Source organism: Mycteria americana, chromosome 3, assembly GCF_035582795.1.
Source record: "Mycteria americana isolate JAX WOST 10 ecotype Jacksonville Zoo and Gardens chromosome 3, USCA_MyAme_1.0, whole genome shotgun sequence".
NCBI classification, from domain to species: Eukaryota; Metazoa; Chordata; class Aves; order Ciconiiformes; family Ciconiidae; genus Mycteria; species Mycteria americana.
This window is the reverse complement of record NC_134367.1, coordinates 93,077,652-93,096,731: the sequence shown is the minus strand read 5'-3', so window position 1 is coordinate 93,096,731 and position 19,080 is coordinate 93,077,652. Positions and strand designations below refer to the sequence as shown.

Here is a 19,080-nt window from a genome sequence, read left to right as displayed (position 1 = left end):
GCTCACAAAAAAGCAAAGAGAAACACATTGAGAATTAACCTATGAAATTTAGCAGTGGTTTAACTCTGCTCGATCTCTTTGCAGCGAACTACATGCATTCTCACTGCTAGCTATGACATACAAAGAAATACATATTACAAACATACAAACACAGCTAGATAGGTCTTGCAAAGCCACTTTTAGGTAAATTCCCCATAACCCACCATATTGTCTCTCAAAAACTCACAGTCATCAAGTTTCATCAGTTCCCTATTTATTCCCTAGCAATAAACCACAAACAATTGTTTGATTTGCTTACTAAAACTTAATGACAACACAGAGATATTTAGGCAAATGAAAATCCCATAATATCTTACAGGCCATCACTTAAAATATTTCAAATCTTCATTTGAAGACTTAGGTCTATGAAGAGGGGTCACACACATCACATTAACATAATACAGCACATAAGATACTGTAAAAGTAACATGGGAGAGTGAAACAGCAAACCAACGAAGGCTGTCTACTGAATTGATCGATATTCAGAATGCACAATGTGAAATTCCTCTCAGTGTCATTTCTTCAGTTCTTTATTTGACCCTCAAACAACTTCTACTAGTTTTTAGGGTGGCAATTGACCTTTACACCAAACTGAGAAGAAAAACATGTCTGTTCTTCCTCTATTACACAACCTGTTTGCAAGCTCCAATCAGAAATCATAGAACAATTTCAGGACGGTAACTTAGAATAACAGAATCCTAACCAGAGCCAAAATGGAGCTAAAAATTACAAAATTTGGAGGTTTGCTTCCTTATTATTACTATGATAAAATGCTCAGATAATGTGAACTGTGAAAGTCCAAGAAGAGAAACAGAAGACTGAATGCTGATCCACTGTTGCTTTTGCAGAACCTATTGAAATAAAGTTCTTAATTTCATTATCATTTTGAAAATTTTGCAGGACATAAAAATCTTTGAGGTCAAGATGATTGACTGCTCATGCGACAAAGGCCTGACAATGAGGCCATTGTCAGCAAAAATCACCTGGCACAGGCACTGAAACAGTAATCATCCCCTTTTCTTCCTGGATGTGGAAAGAAAGCGGTAGGGAAACCAGAATTAAACTGATTTCTCGTTTTCTGCCAATCAGCCCTGTTAATGGGAAAGCCCGGTTTTAAGAGTTTATGAAGAAATGAAAAAGGTTCTAAAAATATCACCTTAAAATTGCAAGGCACACTGCAGAGAAGACACACACACACAGAGAAATACTGGGTAATGATTCATACTAATTTTACACAGTAGCACTCAATTCTCTATTTTAATAATCCCTGAAAGATCATTATGCTGTAATTCACTTCCTGTTATGCCTTACTGCTTAAACAGCTGAATAAAACACTTGCAAAGTTACACTGGTTACCAATAAATTTACTTGCTACCACCCAAAAACTGTGATTTGTTTATGCTCTGAGATGCACACACCCCTCACCCCATTTTTTAAAGCAAAGAATTCCTTGCTATTACAGGACAAAACATAATAGTTTTTATTTGGAAAAATATACATCACATGTGTTTAAGCTGGGGGAAAAAAATTGCTTGCTTTATACCACCATATATCCTCACAAAAGAGAGGGAATCTACACAGAGACTTTACTTTCTGTTCCATATTAAGAGTGCCCAGGGATATGTTACTAGGCATGAAAACAATAAGCAGACAATATGCAGATCTCAGAGTTCAGCATTATTAATCCTCCAGATCTGTTGATCTTAAATTTAGTTTGAATTACCACCCTTCATTTTAGTAAATTTATATGCAAGGACCACAGTCTTCTCTTTTACTGGAAATTGTTTTGTGGAGTTATTGATGGGTGTGACTCATTGTGAGGAACATAAGGATGCTTTTTAATAAATTATTAATACAGCACAGACCTGGGACTTAAAAAAAGTACACAAGCCAAAACAAGTATGACTTTTTTCACACATTTCTACAATAACTTTGGAAAATACTGGTTCACTAGAAATATGACATTTCCATGCCATAATAAAATGCTCAACTAGTAAGTATTACAACCATTAAAGAATAAAAGTATCTTAAAATCCTTTCCTAAAAAGGAAATTCCTTCTAAAAGCCTTAAAAATGTCTTTGCTAGAGGCTGAATTTTTACATTAAAGCAAAGTCTTTTTTGATGATGTAACATTCCTTCCATTTAGCCAAAACACGCATGTCAAATGAATTTGTCTAGAATGCCAACAATTCCCACATGTTCAGTTCATTTGCCTTCAGGTTAGACATCCTTCATAACTATTATAATAGATTTATGGAGATAAACCACAGAACTTTTAGGAGTTTCACAACAGTTTTCCAAGAGACTATATCACCACAATCTCCCTCTGGGACTAGCATAACCTCTTGGTAAAGTAATAAAAAATACAAATAATTCCACTGCATCCAAACTTTTTTTTTTACCCTCCAAACAAGAGGTTTTTTCCTAGGTTAGATTTAAGGAAATTATTTATCCAAAATCTAAAGATCTCCTTAAAGGAGGGAGTTTTTTCCCCTTAGAGGGGAAAACCTCCAACATGTAGCTGTAAGTTGAGGAATATCAGTGAATAGCCACCTGCCACTTTGATTTTACTTGTTCTTAGTTAATTAAATTTTTATAGTTTGATTATCATCACAGGCACTGATGTTTTTAATAAAAACCAAGAAAATTTAGGTTAATTTTAAACAAAACTACCTTATAATATCAAGTTTGCAGTACATGCCACACATGGAACATGTCAGACACACAGTACATGTTGCATATAGGAAAAAAGGGTACGATCAATTGAAATGCATGGAATTCCTTCAAACAAATATATGGAAATTACTCCTATGTTTTAAGCAGATACCATTGAATATAATAAATTCATAGTTATGCAAAAGCATTATGACACAAGATTTTCATTACAGATTTTTCAAAGTAAACTTTTAAAACCTTTGAAGAAATAAGCATGGAGTTCCACAAAAGTTGTTTGGTTTTGGGGTGTGTGTGTACATGTTTCAGGGTGGGTTTTGGTTTTTGTTTGTTTGGTTGTTGTTTTTTTTTTTTTAATTAAAATATTAAACTGACTCACGATATAAGCAGGGGTAGCTGCAGCTCCAATCTAAATATAAAGGAAGAGCTAGCCTTGTGACATACAGCAGTGTAATAGGTAAGGAGTCTACAAGTTTCAGTTCCTTAGTCCTTTCCACTAATAACTCTACAGAAAAAAACTGTATAAAGGTTTTTGCATTTCTACTCAGGCACAATCAAAAGTTCTCACACAGAGGTGGTGTGCATCTTATATAATTTTTATTACCTAGCAGGACCAGCTAGACCAAACAGTTCCATATCTATACATGTAATTTTAAATGAAGTTGCAGGTGCAGCAATTTGATCTGCCTGACTAAAGAATAGGTTCTGAAAGGATAATTATAAAGCCCTTATAGTGACTGAATCCTTGGTATTTCTGTTCATCAGAAATTTGACTTTTCTACTTATTTCCTGTGATAACAACAGCTCTGGAAGTGACTTTTAAATGCTATTTACATAGAGTAGATCTAGCCTAGTGGCATAAAAGGTGAAAGACTGCATCAAATCATCATGCAGACTTCTTTATAAGTGTCTTCAAACAAACAAGCAAAATTATTCCTCATGACACCAACTAGTTTCAGGATTCCCATAACACAGACAAGTAGACCTAGAATTTGATATGAAACACGAGAAGGAAGGATCATAATACCACAGCTGCTGAAACACCCATATTAGGGATGATATTGTAACTAGATGGCATATTTCTCTTCCCTTTTCCAAGCAATGCTAATTCTTAGAAGGCAAATGAGTCCTACCTGTTAAAAGTCAAGATTTTTCAAAATATAGTTCTTTTTTACTTGGATATGTAGAAAAAAACCCAAGAAACTGTAGGTTAGTTTGGTCCAACCAACCATCCTCATAGACTGTACAAGCAAAACTTACCTGTAAGATTAATCTGCAGTTTTGTTATGTCTTTAGCCATCTTGAAACATTGTTTAGCTTTTTTATACTCATAGTAATACAAAAATGTATAGGCACACTCAAGATGGAACTGAACTGCTAAGTGCCAGCTTTCACCACCTGTGAACAAAGTTTCTGCTTCTGTCACTGCAAATTAAGAAAAAAGAAAAGCTATCAGGATGCAGCCCAGGAGAATGATTATTTTAAAAATACATTTAAAATACCAGGAGAGAAAGTCTGTTATGCTTAAAGCAGACCTGTTGTTCTTTACACCTCCACATACCTAAAAAAACACAGTCAGTGTATAAAAGATATGCACTATTTAAAGCATTTTTAAAGTTTTATATCTAAGGATTACTACTAGAACAAACAAAAGTTTGCTTATATTTTACAGCAAAGCTGAATTGGGATATATTGATCTTGCAGGAGATAAACAACTCTGTCTTAGACCTGCTAAAGAACATAGGAACTCAGAACACAGGATATTGAGGTAATACCCTCCTTAAATAGCAGGCTTCAAATGAGAAAGTTCACCAGCAGATTGAGCACTGAATGGGGACTTTGGACTCTTTTGGGGTTTTTTGCTTTTTGTTTGTGTGGGGGGGGTTTGGGGGTTTTTTTGTTTGCTTGTTTTTTAATAATTACTGATTTGCTAAGTGATAAAGATCATGTTCTCCATCTGAACAGGAGAAAAGACCTTCATAAATAAATCTGAAGCCTTTAGGAAAGAAGACTTGATATTTTTGCATCCAGCATAGAAGCATTTGTATTTCTTACATATTTAAATTCTATCTATCAAAATACAGTAAATGACAAAAGAATATTCTTGCATAGTAAAATACAGACCATTAAGTTGAAAACAATTAATGTGAATTATTCTTAAATGGAAGTGGGTTTTTGCTTTAGGCTTTATTTTAATTTTTTATTTTGCCAGAAAATATTTACATAATAGAGCTCTTCAAAAGCTCACAGCATCACAGTACCTAAAAAGACTGGTACTCACGATTAACATAGATGCTGTGTTACTTAATGGATGTTTAATTTTTCAAACATGCTTTATTAAGATTAGCTAAAAGTCTTACTATCTGAAAAACTAGTATTATCAAGGATTTTTTTTTTTTTTTTTTTTAGTTTTTCTCTGACTTCTGAATTTAGAGCTCAGCAGTCAACTCTCGCCTGTACAGATTTTATTGTTAAAACTTCCTAGGCTTTTTTTTTTTTTGAGTACTTGTTAATCCTCAAAATCTTTCAATTAATATAGGAAGCTCCTAAGTCTGAACATATTTTTACACAGCTTTTTTAATTCAGTAAATAAGAATTTGCATGGATAAATCCTGCCTAGTAACTTAACTTTTTTCAAAGTCTGAATTTAGAGATTTTGTTTAATGAAAGGAAATCAGTAAATTAAAAAATATTACTCCAATGGTTTTCAGCTAAAGTAGGACAGAGAATGAAGCAGGTTACAACTTAATCCTTAAAAAAACCCTCAAGAGACTACAACTATTTAAAAACAAAGTATGCAACTTAATCCCTGCTTTTAACACAAAACCTATTTCAAAAACATTACTTCAAAATTGAGAAAGTTAGCCAAATGTTAACCTCACATTTAAGTAACATACACTTTTCATTAAGAAGTGATATGAGGTTTTAATGCTTTTGTCCATAATCATCATTAAACACATTCTCTTTTTAAAGTAATGCCTAGAGGACCATAAAACACCTGCCTTTCTAACAAAAGCTTTGTTTTTTGTAGAAAGAGTGAAATAAAAAGTTTTTTCAGTAAATTATTTGGGACATCTGCCATCTTTACCTGCTTTACACACTCTATACATATACAATGCCACTCTGATGGTTTCTCAAAGGACAAAAATCCTATTTCTATGAGGAAAAATAAAATGGGGTTTTCTATGAGGAAAAAATAAAATGGGGTTTTCTATGAGGTGTTATTAAAAGCACTCAAAAATGCACTGAGGGTTTTATACAAATGCAAACATAGATTTGCACTGACTCTTTAGCGTAGTTTGAGCCACTAAATCCTGATGCGCTGTTGTCAGTGCAACAAAGCTTACAAGATACTGAATGTGCACGTACACACATGGAAACTGCACAAAAATGCAACTTTCCAATTGAATGATTTTGATTCAAAGAAAAAAAAACAGGTTATAGTCTGTAATCATACATTACTTCTTGATTTTCCATAGCTAACAAGTTTCAATAATATGAATATAACGTTACTTGTGCTAAAACTATATATACTGCTGTAACGAACTAAAGTGATACATCAAGAAGTGGTCTTACCACTCCCTACCTAAGTATCATTTACTTACAGTGCTAATTGCAAAACCTGTTAAGTTTAGGCATTTGAGACTTCAAGGACCTCTGTGGAAAGTTTCACATCGTTATTAGTATTGATGTAGCTGCACAGAAGCACCGATATCCCAAACTTAAGACATGCCTCCGGCATCCCATACCATGTTTGGCATAGGGCCAAATGGATGGGAAACTGTGCTGAGCCCTGTTGGTTTTGCACAACAGCTGCTTCAGAACAGCAGGGAATCACTGCAGCTGTCTTCTATTCAGGTGATGATGGTGACTTTACACTTGAGAACAATGTATTTTAAATAGAAAAGAAAATTTCTCCTGAATTTGAAGGTCTTTTTCTCTAGTAATTAAGACAAAGTTTTCTAGTCAAGTTGATACAGAACAAGCAAGTGTTTTTTTCAAGCCCTAATCAAAGACTATTTAAAAGGTTTATTAAGTATTTATTTTATGGAATATGAAGGTACTTGTTTGAAATATCAGATGGTTTTCATTAGAAAGTAAATAAACTGTTAGAGGCAGCAGGCAGCAAAACCTGCCTGGAAAAAATCACTACAGATTCAAGTGTACTTTACACCATCTTCTCTGAAAACCATATCCAGGAGTCTCAAAACAGGTCACTAAAAACAGACATCTTAGTACTTATTTAGTATCTGTGCGTATGCAACAGCATCCTCTACACAGATCAGGGCTGCACAAACTACTGTATCTCTACCCAGTATCACCTAGTCAATGAATCTTAATTTTATGATTACTTCTCTTTCAGTTTTGTTCCAAGTTTTTAGATATTTCCAAGAAGAAAAAGTCACATAAATGTGCTACAAACTTCTCTATTACAGATTTTATCTACTTAACAGAACCCAAAAGTGTTTTCATGTACTCTGCATTCTCCAAAGTTAACATAAAACTATACTGTCAAACAAGAATTGCAGTACTCGAATAGAACTGCAAAACCACTCGTATCTGAACATCTTTTGATGCTGGGCATCTCTGGAACACATACTCAGAACAACAAAAAAAATTCTAGAAATGAGTAGAAGACTACTTACAGTTTCTAAGCCTTTTAAAAAAAATATATTACAAACATACCTCCTTAGCTTTCCTTATCTGAATGAAGCACACCGGCACCACTTGTTTCATAATATAAACTTTATAGATATTTTTAGGTAATTAGAAAATATACATTCCAGAAGTACTGTACAACCTAACATACAAATACTCAAGCCTTACTACATTAAAACTAAGCAACAATTTTGTCTCAAAAAGCTTACCCCTAACCATCAAACTAAGCAAAATAACCCTCTCTGGAACAGTTAACCACCTCTATGCAACTCCGTTTTTAAAATTACTATAAGAAGTAAGTGGGAGATTAGCTTTTAAAACATTTCTTGGAATTCACATTTTAAGGAATTTTTATGTTAAATACAAGCATTTAAACAGGCTAAACTTGTAAGACTAACTCCACTATACTGACAACACCCATTTTTGAACTAAAAATTTGCTATAATTTAATCCTAATTTGGAAATTTCCAAAATTCCAATTGGAAATTAACAATGCAACTTAGATTTCATTCTTTGTACCTGTTAAAGTCCAACCCCCATCCCTAGTTCTTAGCCCATAAATTAACATGCCAACTAATTTATCATGATGTGCTTAAATTACACCTGTCAATTACTTTCTAATATGTGCATCAAATCAGCAACACTTCCAACTTTCCGAGAACTAGAAATTTAAAAGTTACAGACTAAGGAATAAGTAGAATTTAATCTTAAGATTCCCATACCTGTGCAAGATAACTCTAAGAATTAGTTCAAAATTCTCTAATAAAGTATAAAAAAAAAATACAAAAATCATAGTTTACACCAATTGCAATAAAACTCTTCCACGCCAGTGGTTTTAGCATCCAGTAAGAGCATTAAGTCAGCTGCTTCTTCACTGCAGAGGACTGAGTAAAACCCTCTGCTCAATTTCATTACTGTACAAACATCTTTGTTACCTATTTGGAAGTTCTTCAAGGACCAAAACCCACTTCATGTTAAATACAATTTGCGTGGCCTGAACCTATATATGGTTCAGATCAAAAAAGCTCCATTAAAGTGTGGTAGGAGAGGGGAGACTTGAAACTTTGGCATTTAAGATTGCCTTCTTTGTCAAAATAAAACATATATGACAATTCATCTCTAAATGCAATAGAAAATTTCTTAAATGTGATTGGTTGGAAATTTCAGGTTTGTGAAGTTAAATGAAGAATCTTCAGCTAAGTAAGTAGTGAGGGGCCAATGTACATAAAAGCTTGCCTCCTTTTTCCAGCTTTATAAGTTGCTGTAGCAAATGATATTAACAGTCTATATAAGAGTTCGTTTCTCTTAGAAAAAATTCCAAGCAATATAATTACATTCGACATTTTAACTTTCTACATTATGCTTTTGTAAACATCTATATATTTTACATAATTTAAACATTATCTATTTTCTCTACATATAATGCAGAGAGGCAACAAATCTCAAAATTTAGGTGGGGATAGAGAAAACAGGAAAGAAGAAGTTTATCTCCCCCATGAAGATATAGAAGAACAAGGACACTCTTTTCAAACCAAAATAAGCTCAGTTAAATAAGGAATGAAAACTGTACAGAATGGCTTCAAGTGAGTTTGTGATAAGTTAACAGTGCTACGCACGAGGGAAGAAAACCTTTGACTACAATCACACATTCCCATTTTCATCTTAGAGTCTGGAAAATAGCATGTGCCATACAAGTCCACGGCAATTTCAGTGACTCCTCTTCCCTCTACTCTGTAGTTACATAAGCATCTGATAAGCATCACCTTGCGAGAGTTGTGCCTACAAACTCCCCTCCCCCATGATATCTTACAAGTGATGCTGTAGGCCAATAAACCAAGTAATTAGAAACACACCTTGTTTTATACAGGTCTGGGCAAGAGTAAATAGCTCAGGTGATCTCTCCTCTAACAACTGCTGGTGAATATTCACATATCTTAGAGTCCACCAAGATAATGTCTGAAAGAAAATACAGATACGTCACGTTAATAACAAGTATAGATCCTTTTTAAAAAAAGAAAAAAGGTAAGTGGCTTTAAAATATAGATTTCGTAATCTATTCAATTCTAATTTCTAAAAAATACAAAGCTGACCAAAATAGTTGGTTTTTTATATAAAAAGTGAGCGCTAACCTAGCATAGAGATGAACATATTCAAGCAGCTCTACAGTGCTCTAATAGTTTGATGGGCTTTTCCTCCGTTCATTTTTCTAGCTGCTCTTTGAACCCTGCAAATCTTTAGGACCACAATCTGGTAAGAAACTCTGTGAACAGAAGATAAAAGAAATACTTGTGTGTGCTTATTTTGGAGCAGCCACTTGCTACTTTGATTTCATACCTCCTAATTCCTGTAACAGAAAGACACCCACCCCACCCCACCCCCCAAAAAAAAAAAAAAAAAGCTGTTTCCTACTTATCTTCTTTTGTGTCACATTCATGATTTTAATAGACAGCCATGATCTCACACTTCAGTAATCTTTCCAGCCTGAAGAGTCCTAGACTATTTAGTTACTTTTTGTACGGAAGCCATTCAGTATTTCTGATCATCTAGTGTTGCCCTTCTATGCATTTTTTCCTCTTCTCTTTAATCTTTTTTTTTTTATTTCTTCAGGTGGGGGCAGAAGGGAGACAGAGATGTGGAAGAGGACCAGAACTGCTCATGAGAACACCTTACAATCACAACTGAAAGTATTAATGTTTGTATGTGGAATTTCAGAAGGGCAAATACCTTACTGAACTAAGTAATCATTCTACAGCAGAGCTGAATCACAGCTCAGGAAATACCTGATTTTAGAAAACTGTGTACACAAAACATAAGTTCCCCAGCATACCTTATCCCTCTCTAGCTGTACCAGGTGGAAATGCTTGGAAAAGCTAATTGATAATATAATATTCTATTCTCAAAATTATACTTAAGATTATAAACTGTGAACATAGGGCATACCCCTACACAAGCTCTAGTGATTGCTAGTTATTCTGCTACTATCAGCATGCCAATCATTTTCTATGAAACAGATGTTTGAGTACTTCTGAGAGGCACCTATATTCTGAGCTTTTTATACAGGTATGCTTATATCGGACCAACCTAAGGACTGTACAGTATTCAAGCAAAAACATCTAAACCAATCACATGTAGTTGACTGTAATGTCCCTAGAAAGGAACCATCAAAAAGAATAGCAGCATCTATTTTAAAAAGCAATGAAAGATGACTTTTGATAGCAAGCTGAACAAAGTAAAAGCACACAAACAGACTTTGTGAAAAAGGTCAAATCGCAATATTTCATCACTTATTTAGAAACCTAAAGGCAATGTAAATAAGTTTCAAATTACTTCAGTTTAGCTTTACATAATGAAGTATTCATTTTCCCACACAACTGAGTATCCAGCTTAATGATACAGTTTCCTGAGGCCTGATGCTTGCCACTCAGAAATGTTAGAATCAGAGAGAAGATATTTATAAAGTTGCAGGTAAGCCAGCTGAGCTCTGTACAATATTCTATCAGCAACGGTAGTTTTTTGGGAGCCAAGTTAAGAATTTTTTTATTATTTTTAAGCATTTAATCTTCCATGAACAATAGCATTTTTTAATAAAACAGGGCTTTATTAATGCTTTAGATAATATATCTCAGCATTTTACCCTATTTTAAATTTATTTGCACTAATCTTAAGAAGCAAAGGTATTGAGACTTCCTTTGAATCAAGCTGAACAAGAAAGAATAGCAAGCTTTAATTGCTACATTGACCTGCTGATGAAAGTAGTTTTTATCAGTTGCTGCCTTTGAACTACTATCCAAACTTGATGTAGGCACAAGTAATTGAACCTGCACTGGGTAGAAGGCGGCTCCCTATTATGTCAGTCTGAGGGTAAGCAGCAAGGGAATTCTCTATACCAGGTACATTTTCTGCCTCCCTGACTGACCCAATTGCTGAAATTCAACAGCACTCATCTGTGAATAACAGGGAAAATGATGGAAGAGCTTGGCTTCCAGAAATGCAGTACAGCCAACATCTCCCACACTGTTTAATTCATCACTCATACAAAGACCCAGCTGGGAATGGATGTTGTCAGCCAAGCATAAAGAGGGACCATGTGGCATTTTGATCTCCAGCCAAATTCTGTTCAACTGGAATGCAATAAAAAGAAGTCACTGCTGTTAAAAGTCCCCCAGTTCCAGAGAATCCTGCTACCAACGAGCCTGCTGCTAAACTACAAAGGAGGTAAAGACGAACCTCTTCTTGAGAGGGTTTTTGTAATATCTTATTGTTTTTAACATACAAGCATAACAGAAAATTAAGGTAGCTTCCACATGGATGCCTGCAAAAGAGGTAGAGGACAAATGACAAACAAATGAGAGGACTTCCTTGGCATCTAGAACTCATGGCTTAGAATTCATACAGTAATGGTTAACAGTGTCCCAAAGCTTGTTAAAAAGGACATAGTATATGTATGCTGCATTATAGGGCATTCCTCCCATCCCCCCTCAAATAATGTCACAAAGTATGTGTCTTTTTAAAAAGTTGCTTCCTATTAAATTTTCTAATTTTTCCTGGTAATGAAGGCATCTTTCTTCTCTTTTGGGGAAGACAGTGAGGAAATAGCTTATCTTTAAGAAAAAGATACTTGCATTTAATTGTAATCACTTTGTCTGAACTGTTTCTCTGAGACAAAAAACCTCAGAGCTACAGAAAAAGAAATGGAAGTTATACTGATTCAATGAGGTATGAAAAAAAGAATGAGAACACCAATTAGTGAGTAGCTGGCAGTCATAACCATTAGTCACATATTTCTTACCTGAAAAGATGCAAGTTTGTGTCTTGAATTCACAAGGATTATCCTGGCTATAAGCAGCAAAATAGCATGAGAAGTCAAGGTATAGACTGATTCACCATCTAGAACCAGCATCTTCAGAACAGCTGCATGCAGCATTCTCGGCTGAAAGAAGAATGAAAAAAATTACAAGTTTCAGGAAACATCAGTAACTTTATAAACAAATCATGTAATACAGAATTAGGAAAAATAACTATTCATGTATTTAAGGAAAAAGTCTACTCAACACGTTTAAAAAAAAAATCACCGTCTCTTGGAGTCTCAACCTTTTACCAAGTCATGGTGAATTCTGCCTTGTTTCTTGCTGTCCAGATACACCCTATCAACATGATCCGAAAGACTGATTTCCTCCCACCTGAAATGCCTATGTCCAGTTAATACTATCTCCAAACACATTCCAGTAATATAAACCTTCCTATGATTGAAGGGGAAAAACTTCCGGTAAATCCATGCCATTCAATTTATAATCATAGAAATAAAATAATTTGTTAGTTAAATTAATCCTACAGCACTCAAATACACTAGATATTCCTCCAGTGATGTCAGTATGTGTTATCTTCCTCTTTCCCCAGAGGGAGCTTCCTGTTAGAGTGCCGTCAGGGCAGCAATATTAGAGTCATTCTATCCTTTGTCCAATAAATAAAAACCCCTTTCTGCTTTGGATGCTTTCCTGTATGACGTGCCCTTACAGTAAATCTTTTACTTAATGGGCTTGAGGTAGCTCTCCAGGGAATCTGTCTCTCAGTGGTGACTGTCATCTGACAGTCACCTATTCTTCTCTCCCTTTTAATGCAATGAAAGCATTCAAGCAGTTTATCTTCAGACTCAGGGAGATGTCAGGTCATCAGTTTATTCCTGGTTCTCATATGGCAGGTTTCCTTTCCAAACTAAAAAAAGTAGGGCTTTTGTTTTCAGTTGGTATGAAAGGGGCAAGGAAAGGGAATGGAAGGGAAAGAGAAGAAGAAAAGGTTAAATGACGGCTTGCATTGAAGTCACTTGCCTGAGAAAGATTCTTATTCAGTCTACGCAACCAGAACAGAAGTTACCTGAATCACATTTCAGCTTTTTAAACTAAATGAATAATGTAATTCCTAAGTTATTTGAAACTCTTTTAAATACCTTTACCAACAGGTTACATTAAAGATAAAAGATGTTAAGCCACATTATTCCCCTAGTTCACTAGGTAATCTTAAGGCTTTTTTTTCTGATTTGCTTAGGTTTATTATTTATCTTGCATTAACATTGAAAATACTTTTACTTTGTAGACAATGCCTGGGGACTTTAATTTATTTACTCAAAGTGGAATTCTTGCATGACATCGCTGCAGCCATTTGAATCCCACCGTGGAAAACAAAGTTTACAATAACCTGACAAACCACTTGAGAATAAAGGAATGAAACTGCCAAGTGGAAGTATACCAGGTCCATCCCACCTCTAGTGATTCAGAATGGAACAGCCTTACCAGCATCTCTACTCCGATTTTGAGAGGGAAAGTCATCATTCAGTACTTCTAAAGATTCATTTTTAAAATATACACACACATATATAATAGGACACAATATAATTTTCAGTTTAAGTTAAACTTTTTTTTTGTCTGCTCCTTTTTGATTCTTTCTACTGTCAAAGTAGACAGTACTTAAAATACTTGGTGGGAAAGCAAAGCAGCTGTAAGCTTTGTTACAGAACCATTTTCTAAAACAGCCTTGCTATGCTGTAGTAATCTACACTTGTTTAAGCACTGTAGCAACCAATTAATCTCAAATTCACGTTTCAAATCCTTTCACTGGAGAGCTCAGTCCAGCTAATGTAACATTACAAGGAATGTAATGAGGGAGGGAGAAGGGAGAGATGATGACATGTCACAGCCTTGACAATAAGCCAACAAGTCTCAGAGCCAAAGAACTGCTATATTCTATTTTAACAAATTCATGTTCTTTTCCATGAAGCAAATCCCATACAGGAAAGCAGATATCCTTTTCTTTTAGCTTAGAAAGCCTAAACCAACATTCATTCTTCTAACTTCCGCTCTAAGACTGCATTATCAGTGCAGAATTCTAACAACAGAATTTACTGCCCTAAGGTAGTCTTTAAGATGAGACAACAGCTACATATAAAAGCGATAGACATTTAAGCTTTTACAGCTTCCATGGCTGAAAAGTTAGGAATCAAGTCCACAAAAATCCCTAAAACATTGGCCTAGAGTAAAAAGAAAATTTTGAGCTTGTCTTCCTGTTTTTAAACACTTTGAATATTTAAAAGTGTCAAACCTATCTCCTAAAGCTCAAAAATTTCACATATCTCAAAATGGACACAACCCAAGACTTGCTCACGCAATGTTCCTGACCTAGTAAACCTGGGTTAGAGTGTTGAGTCTTTCCATTCTTCACCAGACTTGTCATCAAAACGTGTAATTATTTTATTTAGGAATCATTTTCTTAAAGCACAGAAATATATACTAGACAATTACCTTATGAACATATACTGAGAAGTCGCTGAGGTAATCATCCAGTTTCTGTTGGACCTGCAGGTGGTTGCATTTGACCACCTCTGGACTAAATATAGACAAATGAAGCTCATTTCACTCTAAATACATATTTTTTTTAATCTCTGAAACACAGCTGGTTACGTATTCAACTTCCAAACATTAACTTAACGGCTGCTGTTAAGTAACTACTACTACTGAAACCCTAAATCAACTGCAAGCTGGACAGTACTCTTGGCTATTTCACAGTATTTCCAAAGCATTTCCCAGCACAACTGTTACCATCTGAGTAATGATTAAATTCTGCCATTCACATTCAATAGCTCTGAGAACAGAGTGTATGAGATTTTTAGTTAGAGGCTTCATGTTCTTTTCTTGCTAATGATAATGATTAGAGGCAAAGTGAGCATTTGGTACACTTTTACTTTTGTATAAGGGACTGCTCTGAACTGGCCTTCCTAATGTTTCATCAGCTCTTTCTCAGTCTTGGGGATCTTGCCCCTAAATCTTAAAAAGGTAAGTGCAGACAAATACAGAGGTAGAAAAAGCCAGACTAAAGGCTTGGGAAGAATTAACTAAAAAATGGAGAGGAGGGGGGAAAAACAAACAAACTATCAAATAAGGAATCTGTATGTGGCTACTAAGCCTTATATACTGGTCTTCTCAGATTTTAAACACTACAAAGACTATTGCACAACAATTTGCCGTTTGGCAAAGCTAAGGTGATCTATCTTCCAGAATAATGGAGGATGTACTGAGGTTACCAGCCAAAGATGTGGTCCTTTGGAACAGAATTCACTCTTTACATTTTAGGGGATGGAAAAATGGGTTTTGTTTGTAACTGCTTCTCTCTTCAACTTTCTGCACAGGAGCTAAGATTACAGTGGAGGCTGTCTCCAGTTTCATGATCCAAGCCAGCAACAGGTAACCCACACAGAGCAGAGTTGCAGACTGAAGATAATAAAGGTGAGCTACCATAAGCAAGTCTTCCCTGAGAGTGCTACACATTACGTAAGAGTACCGAGTTATGAATGCTCTTAACATATTAAGTTAAATAAGAGTAATACTCATAAGTACTTAGTTTTTCATCTGAATTATGACCATGGCTATCGGTATCAATAGAAATGTGGTAATATTTCAGTCTCTTCCAGCAAAAGGATCAAACAATGCATAAAAGAAGCAGTAATACAAGTATAAGGAAAAAGAATTATTCAAACGCATTCCAAACCTCATTATTTGGAATCAACCTGGAAATTACAAAGAGGCCAGCAGGAGCTGTTGATAATATGTATTTGGAGGACTCCTATCAGTTATTTACATGTATTATCAATTAACACATTGGGATCTTCGTCCAGATGGAGCTTCTCACTGTTACCAAATATATCCTACTTATGAATATTAAATTCAGACAACAAACAATTAAAGCTGCTTGTCCTCACAACATTCTTACAGTATCAGTGGTCTTAATTAGTCCTACTACACAGTTTTGTCCAGTTCATCTACTGAAAATACTAAACTCAGTTGTATGGGCTAATACTCAGAAAGTCTTAAGGCAGGATAAACACGCTTCAACTTCAACAGTTCTGTACCTTTTATTCCCTTACATGCAGACAGACAGTGACAGTTCTTTAAGACACAAGGAGCCTATTATCATATCCCACTTATTATAAGCACTTAGCTCATTAAAGATGTTTTAGTCTAATCCCATCAAGTTCAAAGCCAGAACTGCTAATCCATTTTAACTGAAATCCAGTACTTTTTCAATCTTCCTTTAACACAATTCACTTATTAAAAAACTCAAGGTAGTATCAGTCAGGCTATTTAATTGGTGTGGTAAAGTCTTGAAGCTATTTTAGAAAACGGAAAGACACCTAATAACTAAAACTCTAGCTGGTTTTCTGTTTAGGAATTACTGAAATACTTTTATGTGCGGACTCAAAAGAGAAAAGCACAAGCCAGTTCTACAGAACATAAAAAGAAATCTTAATAGAGTACATGAATGTAACTGTAATTTACAGAGAAGGCTGGAATCAATTTGGGGGATGGGAAATAATGTACCCATACTCATGAATATTGTTCATGGAAGACATCCAAGAGGCCCCTACCAGCAACTCATCTGAAAGAGGCTATTTTATTTGTTCTTCACTGAAATTAATTATAGTCTCATGCAGTCTTAATGCACTCATAATAAATTAATGATGCATTCAGAAGTTATCTGGGAGCAGAAATGAAACTACACCACTGACCCAGAGGTGAAACTTTCAAAGGATAGAAATGGCAGCAGTTATATAGCCTGCAAGCATAAAGTTAATACTAAACCAATAAAGTGTTCTGAAAATAAGAATAACAGTTTTGAAAATATTCCTGAAATAAATAAGACATTGTAAGGCTGAAAGTTAGTGATATTACTTAGAGCAGGCTAAAAGAAACATGAAGACATAATTTTTTAACCTTGACATGGGAAAGATCATTTTAGTCTGAAAACCTGAAAAATGGAAGGTCTATTTAAAACAGGATTGTATCAGTCTTGATGACAGACTATGGAAGATTACAACAGATGGAGAAAATTAGAGCTATATTTTTAACCCACTTTTTCTGAATATCTGTGTATGCAAGAGAGGAAAGCTGGATTAATGGAAGCATAAAAATGTCAGTTTATCAATATGTTCATTTTTACAGAGTGTTTATATACTAAGAACCCTTGGAAAGAAAAAGTACATAAAGATAATTCAAAACATACAAAAGCTTTTTAATTAAGACATTTAATAAAGAAGAGAACTGGATATTATATTTTAGCACATAAATGTTTAGTGCTCTTGGAAAAAAACCCCACTAACGTTTCAGAAAAAGATAATATAGATAGCAGTAATATGAAAAAAGGTAAACTTCTTCTGCCTGAATGCATAAATAGCTAAACCTTGCAGCAATATCAAAGTCTGTTGTCTTTTCTGCAGCAGTACTCATTAGAAATCAAGTATGCTCAAGTCTGTTTTCCTTTATAATCTCTTGCCAATTTAGTTTCTGGAATACCATCTCTGTGTAAGCAAACATCTTTCAGTGCATTACATTCACAGCCACAGCAAAAACATAACAGAAACTAAACAGGAGACATGTATTCCCTTATTCAACAGGCAATTAGTATCTCACTCTTCCATTAAGATAGACAATAAATGGGATGGTTAATAGAAATTATGAACATTGTGTTTTACAGGTCTGTGAACTCTGTCAATGACAGCAATTCTATGACTATCATCTTGGGCTGCAGCCTCTGTGCTACACTGCAGCCTGTGCATATACACTAACATAGAATATTAGAGTTCTTCAGTAAACAGAACCCACAGATTGTAAGAATATTTTAATACTATAATCTTAAAGATTATAAACAAATTATAAGGAGAATGGAAGAAATTAAAGTATGTATTATTTTTTTGGTTATATATAAAGGCAAATTAAACTTTTCCCCTCAGAAATAGCATACTTCAAAACTTCTGCTAACTCATTTCACACCCTAGAATGTTTAGTACACTTGGTTTCTGCTGTTATTTATTTAGTCATCAGAAGATAAGATTTGAATTTCTAGTATCAAAAATCAAGCAAAAAATACATACACCATGTCAGCTCTAAAAGATAAACCAAACTGATAAACATCTATTTAAAAAAAGGGGAGAGATACTGTATCTGAATTAGTTATTTTGAAATACAACCTTGCAAACAAACCTAGGGCAGGACTTTATGAATTATGGAATTCTTGCAAAAACATGCCACAATGATGCAACACAGATCCAATGGTTTTACGGGAAACTTTTCATATACTCAAACCTCCCCTCATTGCACAGTTCACAGCATTTACATTGCTCATGGTCCATATCTTATTCACAGTGAAATTGTAAATAATTCAAACTCAGGTGTAGATTTAGCATTAGCAGAGACTAGTGATATGTTCTTCCCTGACATGCTGCTGTACTCAGTATTTTACCATAGCTCTAATTCCAAGAGAAAAATTAATGCTCAAGAAGCTGTGCTGAACCCAAGGTGCAGAAGAGTCACAAGATGGAGTGCAGTACTGCCATGAGAAACAATACATGCATCTCTCTAAAAAGAAGTTATGGTGTTGATGGGTTATTTACATAAAAAGATGCCAAAGTAAATAAAACTGACAGTCCTCAGTTTCATCTCCTACATTCCCCTCCTCTTCCAAAAGCTCTATTTGAGTTAGCATTTTTATACTAATACTACTACAATTCACTTGGCATCATCCATGAGCCTAACAGGATACTGAGCATCCACATCTGCTGTTCTCTTAGTATCTGCCAGGTACTCTGTTATTTGCAAGATATGCAGCTTCTACCTTACCCTAAGGAGGGAAAACTTCTAAGCCATTTATACATATCTTTCTTTGAT

The 19,080-nt window shown here is 34.8% G+C and overlaps 1 protein-coding gene across 1 annotated transcript in view; it reads right to left on the bottom strand.

Annotated features, from left to right (window-relative positions):
* TTC27 (tetratricopeptide repeat domain 27) overlaps positions 1–19,080 on the bottom strand; it is a 133,558-nt gene that overhangs the window by 104,855 nt on the left and 9,623 nt on the right. Inside the window, exons 4-6 of the mRNA XM_075496118.1 lie at positions 12,162–12,302; positions 9,226–9,328; positions 3,974–4,138 (exon numbers count right to left, since the gene is read on the bottom strand). Coding sequence (XP_075352233.1) covers positions 3,974–4,138; positions 9,226–9,328; positions 12,162–12,302 — 409 coding nt within the window. The remainder of the gene's footprint in view (positions 1–3,973; positions 4,139–9,225; positions 9,329–12,161; positions 12,303–19,080) is intronic.